The sequence below is a fragment of the Castor canadensis genome, chromosome 7, assembly GCF_047511655.1.
Source record: "Castor canadensis chromosome 7, mCasCan1.hap1v2, whole genome shotgun sequence".
Taxonomy (NCBI): Eukaryota; Metazoa; Chordata; class Mammalia; order Rodentia; family Castoridae; genus Castor; species Castor canadensis.
The window spans coordinates 52,803,064-52,819,564 of record NC_133392.1 but is presented as its reverse complement, the minus strand read 5'-3'; the positions used below and the strand labels follow the sequence as shown (position 1 = coordinate 52,819,564).

Here is a 16,501-nt window from a genome sequence, read left to right as displayed (position 1 = left end):
GGATTTCATGGTTCAAGTTACAAGACTGTGTTATAGATGAACTGAATTTATTATTAGTATTTTTGTACCTTCATTTACAGAATACTTTCATCAAGATCTCTGAGAACTTGACTCATAACAGACTTCTTGTTGTTGTTAATCATTTTTAGGAAGGTTAAGCCTGTAATATATAATTTTATCTAGAAAATGCTTGCTCCAAGATTTAGACACATACATGGGAACCTAGATCTGTGGACTCTTTTTGAAAAAATCCCTAAGCAAGTATCAACCATGTAGCAGTGCAGAAAAGAGTTTTCGTACTCAAATTTCATGTTAAAAACATTAAAGTCATAGGCTATCTCTATGACTGCATCAAAAGTATTTTTATAACTGAAGATTGGTTGATTCAAGTTTGCATGGATTTTTAAAAAAGTACAGTAAGGAGTCAGGGGACTGTTACAATCTTCTTTCAGAGGTATGGAAATAAGCTCTGGTGATTTGAATCATTTTTTTCCCCTATACATCCAGTTCCATGGCATGGCTATCATCCACGATAACAATTCATTTCCCCAAATGCTTTTATAATATAAATGCATTGCACAGTTAATTGATATACAGGTCGAATCCCATTACAACAAATATCATGCAACCAAAAGCTCTCTTTTTGATAAAAAAAAAAGATTTTGAGCTCCAGGCAGTGTCCCTCTAATTTTCATACTACAAAAGAAATTGAACCTTTAGTAGTAATGGATTTGACACTGAGAATTAAAATGAATGCCCAGAGAGTGAAATGGGCAGGGTGAGCAGAGATGGAAGTAGCAAAAGTAAAGAGACAAAAGAGTAGTGGGATTACATTAAAGGAAATAAGAAGAGACAGAATAAAGAGAATGCATCAATTTCCTCAGTTTAGGAAATTTTGGTTGTGACAATCATTTTGCATTTTATAAGACCCTCTATTTCAGAGTATTTTAAATGTTTTTTCTTATTTATAGACCCAGTGACTCTTCTATAAAATAGATGTGTATGTATCTTAAGGGCATGATACATACACATCTACTTTATAGACGAGGACTCTGAGGCTCAGAAAGGTTAAATAATTTACTTAAGGTCATATAGCTAATCAACAGCAGTGCTGCGACTTAGAACCTAATGGACACCCAGTCCATGAAGCCACACTGCCATAGAATATATATATATATATATATACACATATTCATATATACGTATATAGATAGATATGTACATATAGATATATATGTCTTCTCTGATTTAGAAAAATTTGCATCAAAATCATCATAGATTTTGTGCTGGAAAAGAGTAATTTAATTTCTATTCACATTTTCCATTTACTGTACATCCTAAGTATTCTAAACTCTGAACACTGGCATTAGATAATCATCCTTAACTATTTCATAAAGACGTGTCTCCTAGACAACCAATTTACTACCTTTGTTCTTTAATCTGGTTGGGTCTACATGCATTGAAACAAAATGGTTATGACATATGCAACTGTAACCATTAGTGAGATCAGCTTTGATTGAATTCAGGACCTCGTGCATGCTGGGCAAATGCTCTACCATGGAGCTACATTCACACCCCCATTAGTAAGATCTGTTTATGAAGTGCCACCATTAAAGTAATGGAAATATTCTGATCTCGATGGGATCACAGTTTGGTTTGCCCCAAAGGAATCCTTTTGAGGGCATTAAGAGATTTAAAGATACAGCTCATGAAAAAGTAGCATATTGGTGTCAAAATCAGTTTCATAAAATCACCTATACAGTGATGAATGTAAACAATATAACCACAAAAACGGTACTCGTTAGGTTAGGCTTAAGGAGTCAAATCATTTGTTCTTTGCAGTCTTAATGTAGTTGCTATTTAAAGGAAAATGTCATTTAACTCATAAGTCTTAATACCATAGCATGGATCACAAAGCTTTCTGCTTCCAAATTGCTTTCTTTTGCACTGCAGAACGACTTTTTTTTTCTTAAGTAACAAGATGTTAATGGAATTTTAGTGATAAAGATATCAAAAACCTATCAAGGCTACCACTTTTATAGGCTTTCATGCCTATAAAAAAAGTGGTCAAAATTTGTTTTCTAGTGACCATTGAGTTCTTAGGCAGAGTCACAAAACCACTCTGAAGCAAGGATTTGTGACTTGAATCAATTATTTAAATTTTTTAAATCTCCACTATCTTTTCTTGGAGCCTTAGTTATACATACACATACATGCACACACAGTGTGCACCCAATTGTATTTTTATTCTAGAAATATGGCACATGGCCATTTTCTTAATTATTCTTGCCATTTCACCCATAATGCTAGCTACTTGGGTGGAAGGCAGAAAAAAATAGCTCTTTGACAAACTTTCTTTTCTACTTTTTCAAGTAACACATAGAACAAATGATGAAGTATCCAGAATAATTAAGAAAAATTTTCTTGTAACCTTAGAATTTTTTCTTTTTAATAATGTCCCTAAAGACATATGTATGATCAATGAAGTATAGTGGTGATAGAGGTGATTTTGTTGTTGGTGGTGGTGCATGTGTATGTGTGCATTTCAGAAATATGCCAGAATTGCAGATTTAAAAAAAAACCTTCAACTTTTAAAAGTTTATAAAATATGCATTAGCTGCAGCTACATTTTCAAATTTTGTCTCTGTTCTCTCATATACTTTTAAATTTTATTATTCTACCTCAGATTCCCACATTTGGCTAGATAAAATTATACACAGGCAATTTGCAGGAAAGAAAAAAGTGTCATGTCTTTTATGTCAATTGTAGAACTTTCCATGAACCAAAACTGATTTCTCGACTGACACTAAACTATATGGAACAGTGAACATGCTACTTTTTAAATTTTTGCTTGTGACAGTACTTAACAGGCAAGATGGAAAGTGATTGGATTATTTATTTAAACAGAATGGTATTTTAGATAAAGAGGCCTCTGGGTAAGAAATAAACTCAAAATAAATGCTTTGACCAGGAACATACATGTTCTTTTTTGTCATAGGTTGTTGGCTTGTCTTAACAACTGTTCCAGGGTTCAAGAGAGGAGTCTATGTTTTCAGTCTATAAATTCTACAGTCCTCCATGATGACTCAGAATATCTACATTTTCACAAGCCTAAGGAAAACTAAGACATGTATTGTTAGCACGTCTCACATTAATTGAAAAAGTGATTTTCTATCCCATATACAGATCTTTGGAAATGTTTATGCATTCTTTTGAAGTTCATATATCTGCTCATAATCACTTGAATACATTGAAGACATTTTAAGCTCTACCTTATTGGGATTTTCTAATATATTTCCGTTCCCCAATTCTTAGCATTGCAACATTCAATCTGAAGGAATGTCACAGAACATAAGCAAAAAAGAAAACTTCAATCAAACCCTGATGACCAATGCACAAGCCAATGGAGTGGATGATATCATTGAGACGGTGAGACCTCTTCCCACCATTTAGCAAATGATGGCCCTGATGAGGATGACTAATATGTGTACTTCTGTTATCTTATTTTTCTATAAGAAAACTTGCCAATTTCATTGTTTGGCTCAGGAATTCACAAAATAATCAGATTTATATATATATATATTCTGAGCAGTTTTAGATTCATGGCAAAATTGAGAAGGTGGAGAGATTTCCCATATGCCCTTTGCTCTCCTACTTGCCTAGCCTTCTCTGACTATCAACATCTTGCCAATAGGGATATATTGGTTGAAAATTGATGAAAAATACATGGTTATGTCATTATCATTAAAACTCCATGGCTTACATTAAGGTTCACTTTTGGTATTGTACATTCTATGTGCTTGGCAAATATATAATGACATGTACTACCTTTATAGTATTTTGTAGTGAAGTTTCACTGCTCCAAAATTCATGTGCTTGCCTATTTAGCCCTATTCATCCCTCCTGTTACCCTCTAGCCCTTGTAAGCCAATGAGCTTTTTATGGTCTCTAGTTCTATCTTTTCCACAATATCATGTAGATGAAATCACTAAGTGTATAACCTTTTCAAACTGGATTCATTTACTTAGTAAAATGCATTTGAGGTTCCTCTCTCCATGTCATTTTGTGGTTTGATCCTTTATTTTTAGTGTTACTGAAGGATGTCTTGGTTGCTTATGTGTTTTCATAATTATGAATAAAGCCACAGTAAACATCTTTATTCAGTTTTTTTTAAGTAGACATACGTTTTGAGCTCTTTGTATAAATACCATGGAAGATGATGGATGGATGGTATGGCAAGACTATGTTTGGCTTTGTAAGAAACTACCCATCATCCAAATGGGCTGTATCCTTTTACATTCCTGCCTGCAATGAATGAGAGTTCCTGGTGCTCTGCACACCTCCCCACCACTGGATGTCAATGTTCTGGATTTTGGCCATCTAGTATGTGTACAGTACCATCCCATTGATGTTTAATTTGCATTCCCCTGAGACATATACTATGCAGCATCTTTTCATATGCTTAATTGCCATCTATATATCTTCTTTGGCAAGGTGCCTATTAAGATCTTGGGTGCACATATACTCACATAAAGATAAAACCAAGGGCCTTGTGCAATCTAAACACATGCTCTGCTTTTGAACAACACCCCAAAAACATAGGCCATTTTTTTAAAAAGCCATGTTTTTTATTTTCTTATTGTTGAATTAAACTGGTTGCTTTTATGTTTTGGTTAGCAGTCCTTTAGCAGGTATGTCTTTTGTAAACATTTTCTCCAAGTCTGTGCGTTGTCTTCATGTTGTCTTGGCATCATCTTTTGCTGAACAGAAAAATATGGTTTTGATGAGGTCCAGTTCATTAATTCTTTCTTTCTCGGGTGTCTGAGAAGACATTGTCATGCACAGAATTATGTTGGTTTTTGCCTGTCTTGGCTTCTAAGAGTTTTATAGCGTTGTATTTTATCTTGAAGTTCCATGATCTACTTTGAGTTGACTTTTGTGAAGACTGCAAACTCTGTCTAGATTCAATTTTTTTAACGTGACAGCTGTTCCAGCACCATGTGTTGAAAACAATATATTTTCTCCATTGTGTTACCCTACTAATCTGTTAAAAATCACTTGTGGGTTTCTATGGGTCTGTTTCTGGACTCTGTTCTGCTCCATCAATCTTTGTCTATTCTTTCGCCATACCATACTGTCCTGATTACTGTAGCCTTACTTGTAGTAAGCCTTGAAGTTAAATAATATCTGTCCTCTACACTTTTCTTCAATATTGTGTAGGCTATTCCAGATATTTTGCCTCTCCAGATAGACTTTAGAATCAGTCTTTTCAATATCCACAAAGTAATTTGCTAAGATTTCAATTGAGTTTGCATTAAACCTATATGTCAATTTTGGAATAACTGGCATCGTGACAATATTGAGCATTCCTATTCATGAACATGGAATATCTCTAGTTCTTCTCTGATTTAATTCAACAGAATTTTCTGGTTTCACTCATTATATATAATATACATGATGTATATAAAATATGTGTAATATAATATATATTTGTGTGTGCTTTCCTCATTTATATATAAATATGTATTATATATATAAAACTTTACCATGTTTTATAGCAGGTATTTCATTTTGAGGCTGCTAATGCAAATGATATTGTGTTTTAATTTCAAAATTCCCCTTCATTGCTAATATATAAGGAAAAGATTGGCTTTTATTTATCAACTTTATGCTACAATATTACTTATTAGTTCCAGGACACTTCATGTCAATTTTTTAGGATTTTCTACACAATTATGTTATCTGTGAACAAGCACAATTTAATTTTTAATTTTCAACTTGTACACATTTTATTTCTTTTCTTATCTTATTGAAGTAGCTAGGGCTTCCACTCTATATTGTTAGGCATTTATTAATAAAATAGAACTTTTTAAAATCAAAGGAGAATGACTACCTTTTTGTTCCCATGTCTGATATTTGGCAAAATGATCATGACCTACTTTAAAGTTGTGTAAAGAGACTCAAGGTAAAGACCTCTACCACTGAAACATGTTTTCAAAAATGAGAGACTATTGATTCTGTGAGGTAGAATAGCATGAACTTTGGGCCCTAATTCAAGCTCTAATCACAACTTATCTATGTCATTTTAGATAAATTATATAGCCTCTGTCTCTCAGCTTTTCACGACAATGAAAAATGTTAATGTTTACCTTGCTAATGTGCTTTCCTTATAAATTAAATAAGATGTGTGTGGAGTTTCATAGAAGAAATGTAAGAAGCATGCAAATGAATGTTCTTGATCTTCATGTTTGGCTTCAGTCAGGTTAGCACCTGCTGTGTCTTATCCTTTTCTTACTTCACATCTGATATTATTAAGTGATGAAGATAGATAAATAGATTTTGCACAAACACAGTTAAGTCACTTGCTTAAATGAGTTGGAATCATTATTATATTTTCTTCTGACCTAAGACCATATAGGTTTTTAAAAAATTGTAGCCAATAGGTACAATAATATTCTTTAAGTTTACTTAGATAGTAAATGGAAAAGAGATGTCAATAAGAATATATTAGTGGAACATGAATTTTTCCTAGAGGCTAAGAATAAGAGCAGTCTAAAATTTGCTTGCTGTCTTACGGATTATTGAATAATTAATTAAATATTCAGAATAAAAGTAATAATTTTTCAATTATTCCCTTTCTTTAGATAAATAGATAAACATTATTGATTTTTCTGGTAGGCTGTAACACAGATTTAAGGCAATAATAAGCAAAATGAAAATTATTCCATCCTAAAATATTCCAAGTTAGGAAGTTCAGATTCAAGTCTGTAAAAGAAAAATATAGAACTTGGGGGGATTTTTATACAGAACTTACAAAATTTTGTTATGTGCTATACATTGTTATACTTTGTATAATAAAATAGATAAGGATCTTTAAAACATTGTAAAATTGGCTCTTTGAGTATCATATGGTGCGAATTCACTAAGACATGAAAGAGATATAAATTACTTACTTGCTAAGTTAAGTCCCATTTTAAGGACCATGTTAGATTTTTTTCAGTGTGCACCTGAAAGGAATATTACTTTCATTAGTAAGTAAACAAAGGCTCCTCAAAATGTCCACAAAAGTAATTATTCATTGAAAGTCATGGTGAAGAAAATAAAAAAAAAGACCTTCCTATGGTCTGGTGGCTCATAATCCTATTTGTGTGACATTTCCATTAAACAGGCTAGAGTTTTTGTAAATAACTTATCCACAGTATGTGAGACAGTTTGGACTTTGGGACTCCATCAGACATTCCTATTAATGTTAATAATTGGAAGATGGCTTCTACCCATTGGAGGCGCCATCACTCGAGACCAGCTCTCAGAACTTCTCCTGATGTTTGTGGGAACAGCTGCTGATATACTGGAATTCACTACTGAGACTCTGAAAGAAAACAATGTGAGGTAAGTCCTGCAATGATCCTTTCAAGGTCCGGTTCAGGCACCTGTCTCTTTGTTCTGCTATTTATATTTTGCATGAATAAGGATTTTTTTGTATATCATATGTACAATGTTAGAATAATAGAATTTGCTGCTATTTAGATATGTTCAGGAACCAGCACAGTCTTTATAATAAAAAATACATAAAGAAGATTTTTGCTAGAGAAGGGGACACATAATATCCCCATGGGCAAGGACAGCAAAGCTCTACATGTTTACATGAGCACAGGTCAGGCGGAACAAAGGTTCCTGAAATCTTCTGGGGTGGAATGACTTTACCTACTTCTTTCACATTCCCAAGTGTCAGGAGAATAGTCAATTGTAAAATCCTTTTCTAGAGTACAGCATGGCCACAATTCCAAAAGACATGGAGAAATCGCTTCTTTCTCCAGTTGAAGAATTTACATTCCCTGGTGTGAGTGGAGAATGGGGTAGATGAAGTTTTATTGTACTAAATTTCATTTTTAGTCAGTTTTGTTCAAAGCGCCCAAAGGCTTTCCAGTGTAGATGCCTATAAATTAAAACTTATTGAATTGGTACTTTTATTTTTGCCACAAGCAAATAAACTCAGAATCCATGATCACATCTGTTTATGGAACTACTTTCTTCCCATTAGGGATTTAAGTCTCAGTGCTTGAATGTACTTTCAGCTTGGGTTGTTTTGCACTATGCTATAAAAATAAATTGGAATGAGGCTGGCTTTTAATGCTACAGTTTACTTTATGTTGTGCTTCTCAAATAACAAAACATAAAGCTGAGCAAAATACACTAACTTATTGAGTAAACTTAATATCTCAATTATAGAGCAAATTATATTTATAACCATGGCTTATCTTTATAAAATCACTTCTCGTTTCATTCATACAAATTTTTTGTTTAGTTTATTAAGTTGACATATTACTTTAAAAAGAACCCAATCTGAATTGGACTATTGTCTTCAAAATGTTTATTTTATTTTTGCAGTAATAGTGCCTTACACTTGGTCAGTGCTTTACATTTTACGTTTTCAAATACTTTTAAGATAATTATAGTACAAGGCAATTACAAGAAAAATGTGAAGAGACCATAACAGAGCATATAAACTAATAAATATCTATAGTGATAGTGACACGGACATGACAATATAAAGATAACAAACTTAGCCACTTTAGACATAAAGTACACACATGCTAAATATCTAGGGGGAAGGGAGGAACCTAGGATAGTAAAAGGGGCATTGAAGAGGGATATGTTTTATGGTGCCAAAAATAAAAATGTGAGAAATGCCAAATTCAGTTAATGGGCTCTTTATTAGTCCCATTCAGAAGTGTTACCAATGGGCAATTTTAGATCTGTGTTTACCAACAAATGTTGAATATTAAGTAAGTTTATACAGCTAGTCAGTCCATTAAAAAACATCCTTGGAAATCATGAGGCATTCCTTCATTCACCAACTGTCTGTTATCTAGTAACATGCACTGCACTGAGCAGACATTGGGGAGCAAATGGTAAACAAGTGATGAACAAAAACAGTTCCATAGTTCCAGCCCATACACTATTTCAATTCAATTAGAATTTAGGTAAGAATGGAAGTTTCAAGACACCTTAAATGTCTCCTTAAATTTCTTCTGCATTTACAAATGAATGAGAGTATCTCATGAATATATACTTAAATTTTAAAAAATTGTAGCATGTTCCAAACAAGCCACACGAACTACAGTTGGCCCTTTGTATCTGCTGGTTCTGCATCTGTGGATAGAAAGTAGTTTTTAAATGAGTGTACTGAACATATTCAGACTTTTCTTATCATTTCCCCTAAGAAATAGAGCATTACAGCAATACTTTCCACAGTATTTTCAGTGTTCCGGTATTATGAGTAATCTAGAGATGATTTAAATACTTTGAAAGATGTGCGGAGACACACTACATCATTTTATATGAGGGCTTTGGCCAAGCGTAGATTTTGGGTACCCGTTGAGTCGGGGTAGGTCTTATAACCAATCCCTTGTGCATGCTGAGAGATTGAATGCCATGGCTTATGGTTGTAATTTTTTTCTATTTTTACTTTCTCAAACTGAGGTTATTTTTATTTTTGATGTCAATGCACCAGTGGCTTTTTGTAATCTCTGTTACATGTTTAGCTTCTTACTGGATGATATAGCACATTTTATTTATTCAGTAGTAGATGTACATATGTATTATAGTTTTTGCTATTAAGAATGATGTTACTATGAACATTCACTTATAACTTTTAGCTGGATATATTTTCATTTCTTCTGGATAGATACCTAAAAGTAGAATAGTTATATTTAATTTTTAAAGAAATTGACAAACTGTTTCTCAAGTACCTTTGTCATTATGTTTTCACCACTAGCAATTTTCTATTTTCTCCACACCCTCACTAAATTTTTCTTTTTCTCTTTATTTTTCTTTCCTCTCTTTTTTTCAGCCACTGGTGTGTGGATAGTATTATGTCACTATGGTTTTAATTTGCATTTCTCTAATGACATCATTAAGTATCTTTTCATGTGCTTATTAGCCATTCATTTATCCCCTTTGGTGATGGCCTGTCCAATTTTTGAACATTTTTATTAGATTATCTTATTGTTGATTTGTAAGAGTTCTTTATATATTCTACATGCAGCTCCTCTGTCCTTTACACAAATGTAAACATTGCTTTCCTATGTACAACTCATTCTTATACTGTTGTCTTTTGAAGAACTAATTTTTAAAATATTGACAAAATCCAAATGTATCATATATTTTCTCTTATCTATCATGCTTCTTAGTGTCATATCTAAGAAATATTTTCCTAGTCATAAACTAGAAATCTCTTCTGTTTTCTTATGGAACATTTTTAAGAGTTGCATTTATTTTTATTTACATTTTGACTTAAAATTTGTGTATGATGTGAGGTAGGTTTCCAAGTTCATTTTCTATTTTTGGCATTGTCCCAGCAACTATTTGTTGTCACAGATTAGACTAATTGTCCCAAAAATGTTTGCTGAAAATATTTTTTTCCTATGAATCTGCCTTGGCATATTTACCAAAAATCAATTGACCACACATGTAAGAGGTTTTGTCTGGACTTTGGATTCTGCTCTGTTAAATTATGTAGTTGTCTTTATACCAATGCACACAATTATGATTATAACTTTTTAGATGGGTACTGTACATTCTTCAATACTGCTCTTAAAAAACATTGCTTTATCTAATCTAGGTCTTTGCATTTCCATATGATTATTGTGATTACCTTGTCAAGTTCTATCGAAAACAAAACAAATAAGAAATTTGTGGTCTTCATAAGAGTTGAACTGAATTTAGGGATCAATTTGGGGAGTGTTGGCACCTTAACAATATTAAGTCTTCTAGTTCATTTGTTCTATCTCTAGGGTTTTCTACATACAGGATTGTGCTATATATGAATAAAGACAGTTTTGATTCTTTCTAATCTATATGCTTTTAATTACTGTGCTGGTCTTTCAATATTGAACAGAAGTAGTAAGAGTAAACATTTCAATCATTCTATCTTTCTCTACTAAGGATGATGTTTCACTTTAGGTTTTGCATAGATGTCCTTTATCAAACTGAGGGAATTCCCTTCTATTTTAAGATTGTTGGTAGTTTTTACTTTTTGAGTTGTTATTAAATTTTATTAAATATTTTCCTGCTTTTATTGAAATACTTACAAATTAGTTGTTCTTTATTATATAAAACAATATATTACATTAATTGATTTTCAGATATTAAACCAACTTTGATGTCTTAGGAAAAATTCTGCTTGGTTAAGTCGTCTGATCCTTTTTATATGTTTCTGGATTAAGTTTGCTAACATTTTGCTAATTTTTGAATTATATTAAACAAAATTAACATTTTGCTAATCTTTATATCTGTCCTTATGAAGCATATTGATCTTTAGTATTCTTTCTGGTGACATCTTGATCTTGCTTTTGTATTGGGGAATACTGACTTTCTCAAATACCTCAGGAAGAAATATAAAATACCCTTTTATAGTTTCTGAAAAATTTTGTGGAGCATTGATATTTTATTTCTTTGAATATTTTGTAGAATTCATCTAGGGAACCATCTGGGCCAAGCTTTTCCTTTATTGGAATTGCTTTTTAGTTACCAATTCAATATGATTACTTCTTATAGGTCTATTTAGGTATTTTACTTCTTTTTTAGTTTTGATTGCACTTTACTTCCTTGGATATTTTCCCATTCCATCTAAGTTTTCTGACTGTTTGGTATAAAATCATCCATACTATTGTCCTACACATGTGAATTTCTGTGGCTCCAATTGTGATACTGCTTTTCAGCCTTAGGTTTGGCTGTTTGTGCTTTCTCTGCTTCACCCTGCCCCACCATTTGCCCTCCCTCTGGGGGACTGGGATATTTACTTGTTTGTTTGGTTTGGTTAGATTTATTCATTTCTTAAAATATGTTAATTCAAAATTTATTGATTCTTCAACAATAATTAGTTTTTTGTTTTATTGATTTGGTCTATTATTATTCTGTTTTATATTTCATTTATTCAGCTCTGATATTTAATTTTTTCTTTCGCTTGCTTTAGATTTAATTTGCTCTTTTTTCTTGTCTTTTAGTATGGAACTTTAGATTATTGATCTTAGACCTTCCTTCTTTTCTAATATGGACATCCAAAGCAATGAATTTACTCTAAGCAAAGCTATCCTAGCATCTTGTAAGTTTTGATGTGTTATTATTTTATTTAATATAATTCAGAATATTTTGCAACTTCTCTTGTGATGGCCCCTTAACTTATAGAGTTTATAAGTGAGCTGTTCAGTTTCCAAATATACAGATATTTCCCAAATTTATTTATTTATTTATTTTAATTCTATTGTAGTCCAAGGATATAGTTTAAATTCCTCCAATATTTTTAAATTTATTGAGACTTGTTTTGTGGCTTACTTTAGAGAATGTTCTATGTATGCTTAAGAAAATGTGTGTTTACTTACTCTCTTTGTATCATAGGTTAATTTAATTCCAGTAAGCAATATTCTAGTAATAATATTCATCCACTTGATCATAACTCTGTTGCTTCAGTTGTTTCACGGCTCATAGCTCTGTTTCACTCTCCTTCTTTCCGCTGTTATAGTTTATGTCTTTGCATGTCTTAAACCACACAAAAAGGTTTTGTAATTATTGTACTTTATAATCTCTTGATTTTAAAAAAGAGATTAAGAGAAGAAACTATTTACATGGTTATATATTTATGTCATTATGCTCACTATTTTGATGTTCTTTATTTTTCCCTGTGGATTTAAGATTTAAGTTACTGTGTAGTATAATTCTCTTCTGTAAATTATGTTATCCTTCAAAAATTTCATCTACTATTTCTCTAAACATTTTCTCTGCTCTTTTCCCTTCTGAGGCTTTATTAAAAATGTGTATGCTTGATCATGTGCCATAGGTCTCTTAGGGTCTATTGAGTTCTTTCTACAATCTTTTTTACTCTCTGAACTTCAGATTAGATAACTTCTATTAATCAATATTCCAGAGCATTGATTCTCTCTTTTGTCATCTCAGATCTAGAAGTACAAGCAAATTGTAGAGTCCTTCTAGTCATTCCAATTCCTATATTGAAAACACTGAAATTTCTATTTAATAATAGAATATTTAATAATTGAATCATTGATATTGGATATTTCTTTAACTTGTGATGTATAATTTTCCTTCATTCTATGAATATACTTATATTAGCTGCTTTGATACCTTTTTTCTGATAAATCCTATATCTAGGCTCCATTAGGGTCAGTTTCTACTGATTTTCCTCTCACCCTCAACCAAAGTACACTTCTCCCCTTTCTGATTTTAAATTTGTTTGTTTTACATGTCACATACTTTCTCAGATGTCCCCATCACCACCTCAGTTTTCTTCTTTTCTTGGTTTTGTTTTCTTAATCTGAGAAACCTACCTTCCTTCAGATTACCAGTCATGGCTCCAGTTGTTTAAAAAGTTAGTTTTATTTTAAGCCTGCCACCTTAATGGCTACACTTAAAACTATGTATTTTGTGGGCATTCACTAATTTGAGCAGAAATTGTAATGAAAAAGATTTCTACCAACTGATGATTTGTGTATATATCCATTAGCACACTTGAAGTACAGGACATTTCCATGTGTACCTCAGCTTTTAATTTAATTAGGGCTTTCTTGTGTCTTCTCTGTACATTCTGTCATTTCTTGGTCAGTCAAGCTATGGGAGAATTTATCTAGCCCTTCTATAGCTTTGTCATTTTTAACATCTCTCCATTGTATGTAAAGTCAGTGTACCATCACCCCAACTGGGATTGTAACCTCAAAGTAGAAGCTGTGGAGTTTCTTTTTCATTTCCAACCAACTTTGTGACTTCTATGGCCCTCAGCTCTGAGTGTGAGATTTCACACTCCTCTCCAAATCAAGTCAGGGAGCCTCTGGTTCTCATTGCTAACAACTCTGATGTAACCTCTACTCTTGACAGATCAAGATGGCCTTAACATGTTCACAACTTGAATAAATTTTAGACAGATTTTGTTGACAATAAGCCCCTGGCCTTACTTTCTTAGAGAATTTGCTTTAGAAAATTTGGAAGTCTACATTCTTTCTCTGCCCCTCTGAAACATAAATCTTCTCACAGCTTCTTGCCTGCTGACAATCAAAGAATGTCTTTCTCAAGAACCTAGGAGGCATATCTTTAAAACGTAAGAATGTAATGAATATAAATAATTCCATAAGGAAAATAAGGCCACTATCTTCCATTGCCTGTGGAAGAATAGGAGCCTAACTTTGATATATCTCAATTGGCAAATATAAATACCTAAAACCATTGACCAGCCTCCACCCTAAGAAACTCCAGCACCTTTCCATTAGCTCATCCCAGGCCTTAAAAGCTCTCCTACCTTTTTGTTTCAGCAGAATTGAGTTCAATCTCTCTCCCCTGTTGTAATAGTATTAATTGTTGAATTGCATCCGGTACAACTGTTGTTTAACACAACCTAGCTGAGGTTGTGCTGCAGATACTCACTGTTCTTACCTGAAGTTGTGCCCCATTTTTAGGAATAGATGTTACTTAATTTGTTTTTTGCCTCTAAGGATTGCCAGACTCTGAATGATTATTGTTGACAATTTGTTCAGTGTTTGTGGGAGAGGGATTTGTTGACCTTTTCATATTGCTGTAGTCATTTTCCAACCTTTTCACAAGTCTGAATTTCAACACCATTGCCAGGAGGGGTTTCTTTGTCATTTACACCTTTGTAGACCACTCTGTGCAATCCTTTTTCTGAACTGAGATCATTTATTAAAAAGAAAAAAAATATGTTCTCATAGCATTACTGATAGTTATTGTATTTGACCACATGAAGGAGACTGTTTTCACTGTGTTCTCACCTTATTTTTGCTTGATTTTTTTCAGAGTAGTTTAATACTCTGTTTTCTTTCTCTCTCCTTAATTTTATTTTCATTCTCTTAATATGTTTGTCAACTGCTTTTAAAAAGCTAGATGAGTTTTATTCACTGATTACCTCTTGCTTATAAGAATACTTATCTTAAGAATATTATCTCTTGCTTATAAGAATACTTCCAAAAAGAAATAGTTAAGCCAGAAGCAAAGACAAAAACCACTTGATCATCTCAATAGATGCAGAAAAAGCCTTTGATAAGATCCAACACCATTTCATGATAAAAGCTCTAAGAAAACTAGGAATAGAAGGAAAGTACCTCAACATGATAAAAGCTATATATGACAAACCTACAGGCAGCATTATACTTAATGGAGAAAAACTGAAACCATGCCCTCTAAAATCAGGAGCTAGACAAGGATGCCCACTATCTCCACTCCTATTCAACATAGTACTGGAATTCCTAGCCAGAGCCATTAGGCAAGAAGAAGGAATAAAAGGAATACAAATAGGGAAAGAAACTGTCAAAACATCCCTATTTGGAGATGACATGATCCTATACCTTAAAGACCCAAAAATCTCTACTCAGAAGCTTCTAGACATCATCAATAGCTATAGCAAGGTAGCAGGATATAAAATCAACATAGAAAAGTCATTAGCATTTCTATACACTAACAATGAGCAAACGGAAAAAGAATGTATGAAAACAATTCCATTTACAATAGCCTCAAAAAAAATCAAATACCTAGGTGTAAACCTAACAAAAGATGTGAATGACCTCTACAAGGAAAACTATACACTTCTGAAGAAAGAGATTGAGGAAGACTATAGAAAGTGGAGAGATCTCCCATGCTCATGGATTGGTAGAATCAACATAGTAAAAATGTCTATACTCCCAAAAGTAATCTACACATTTAATGCAATTCCCATCAAAATCCCAATGACATTCATTAAAGAGGTTGAAAAATCTATCATGAAATTTATATGGAAACACAAGAGGCCATGAATAGCCAAGGCAATACTCAGTCAAAAAAACAATGCTGGAGGTATCACGATACCTGACTTCAAACTATATTACAAAACAATAACAATAAAAACAGCATGGTACTGGCACAAAAACAGACACGAAGCCCAGTGGAACAGAATAGAGGACCCAGATATGAAGCCACACAACTATAACCAACTTGTCTTTGACAAAGGAGCTAAAAATATATGATGGAGAAAAAGCAGCCTCTTCAACAAAAACTGTTGGGAAAACTGGTTAGCAGTCTGCAAAAAACTGAAACTAGATCCATGTATATCACCCTATACCAATATTAACTCAAAATGGATCAAGGATCTTAATATCAGACTATGAACTCTAAAGCTGATACAGGAAAGAGTAGGAAATACTCTGGAGTTAGTAGGTATAGGTAAGAACTTTCTCAATGGAACCCCAGCAGCACAGCAACTAAGAGATAGCATAGATAAATGGGACTTCATAAAACTAAAAAGCTTCTGCTCAACAAAAGAAATGGTCTCTAAACTGAAGAGAATACCCACAGAGTGGGAGAAAATATTTGCCAGCTACACATCAGACAAAGGACTGATAACCAGAATATGTAGGGAACTTAAAAAACTAAATTCTCCCAAAACTAATGAACCAATAAAGAAATGGGCAAGTGAACTAAACAGAACTTTCTCAAAAGAAGAAATTCA

The 16,501-nt window shown here is 32.9% G+C and overlaps 1 protein-coding gene across 1 annotated transcript in view; it reads left to right on the top strand.

Moving 5' to 3' along the window:
• Tmem26 (transmembrane protein 26) overlaps positions 1 to 16,501 on the top strand; it is a 55,809-nt gene that overhangs the window by 25,317 nt on the left and 13,991 nt on the right. Inside the window, exons 3-4 of the mRNA XM_074078935.1 lie at positions 3,316 to 3,429; positions 7,169 to 7,389. Coding sequence (XP_073935036.1) covers positions 3,316 to 3,429; positions 7,169 to 7,389 — 335 coding nt within the window. The remainder of the gene's footprint in view (positions 1 to 3,315; positions 3,430 to 7,168; positions 7,390 to 16,501) is intronic.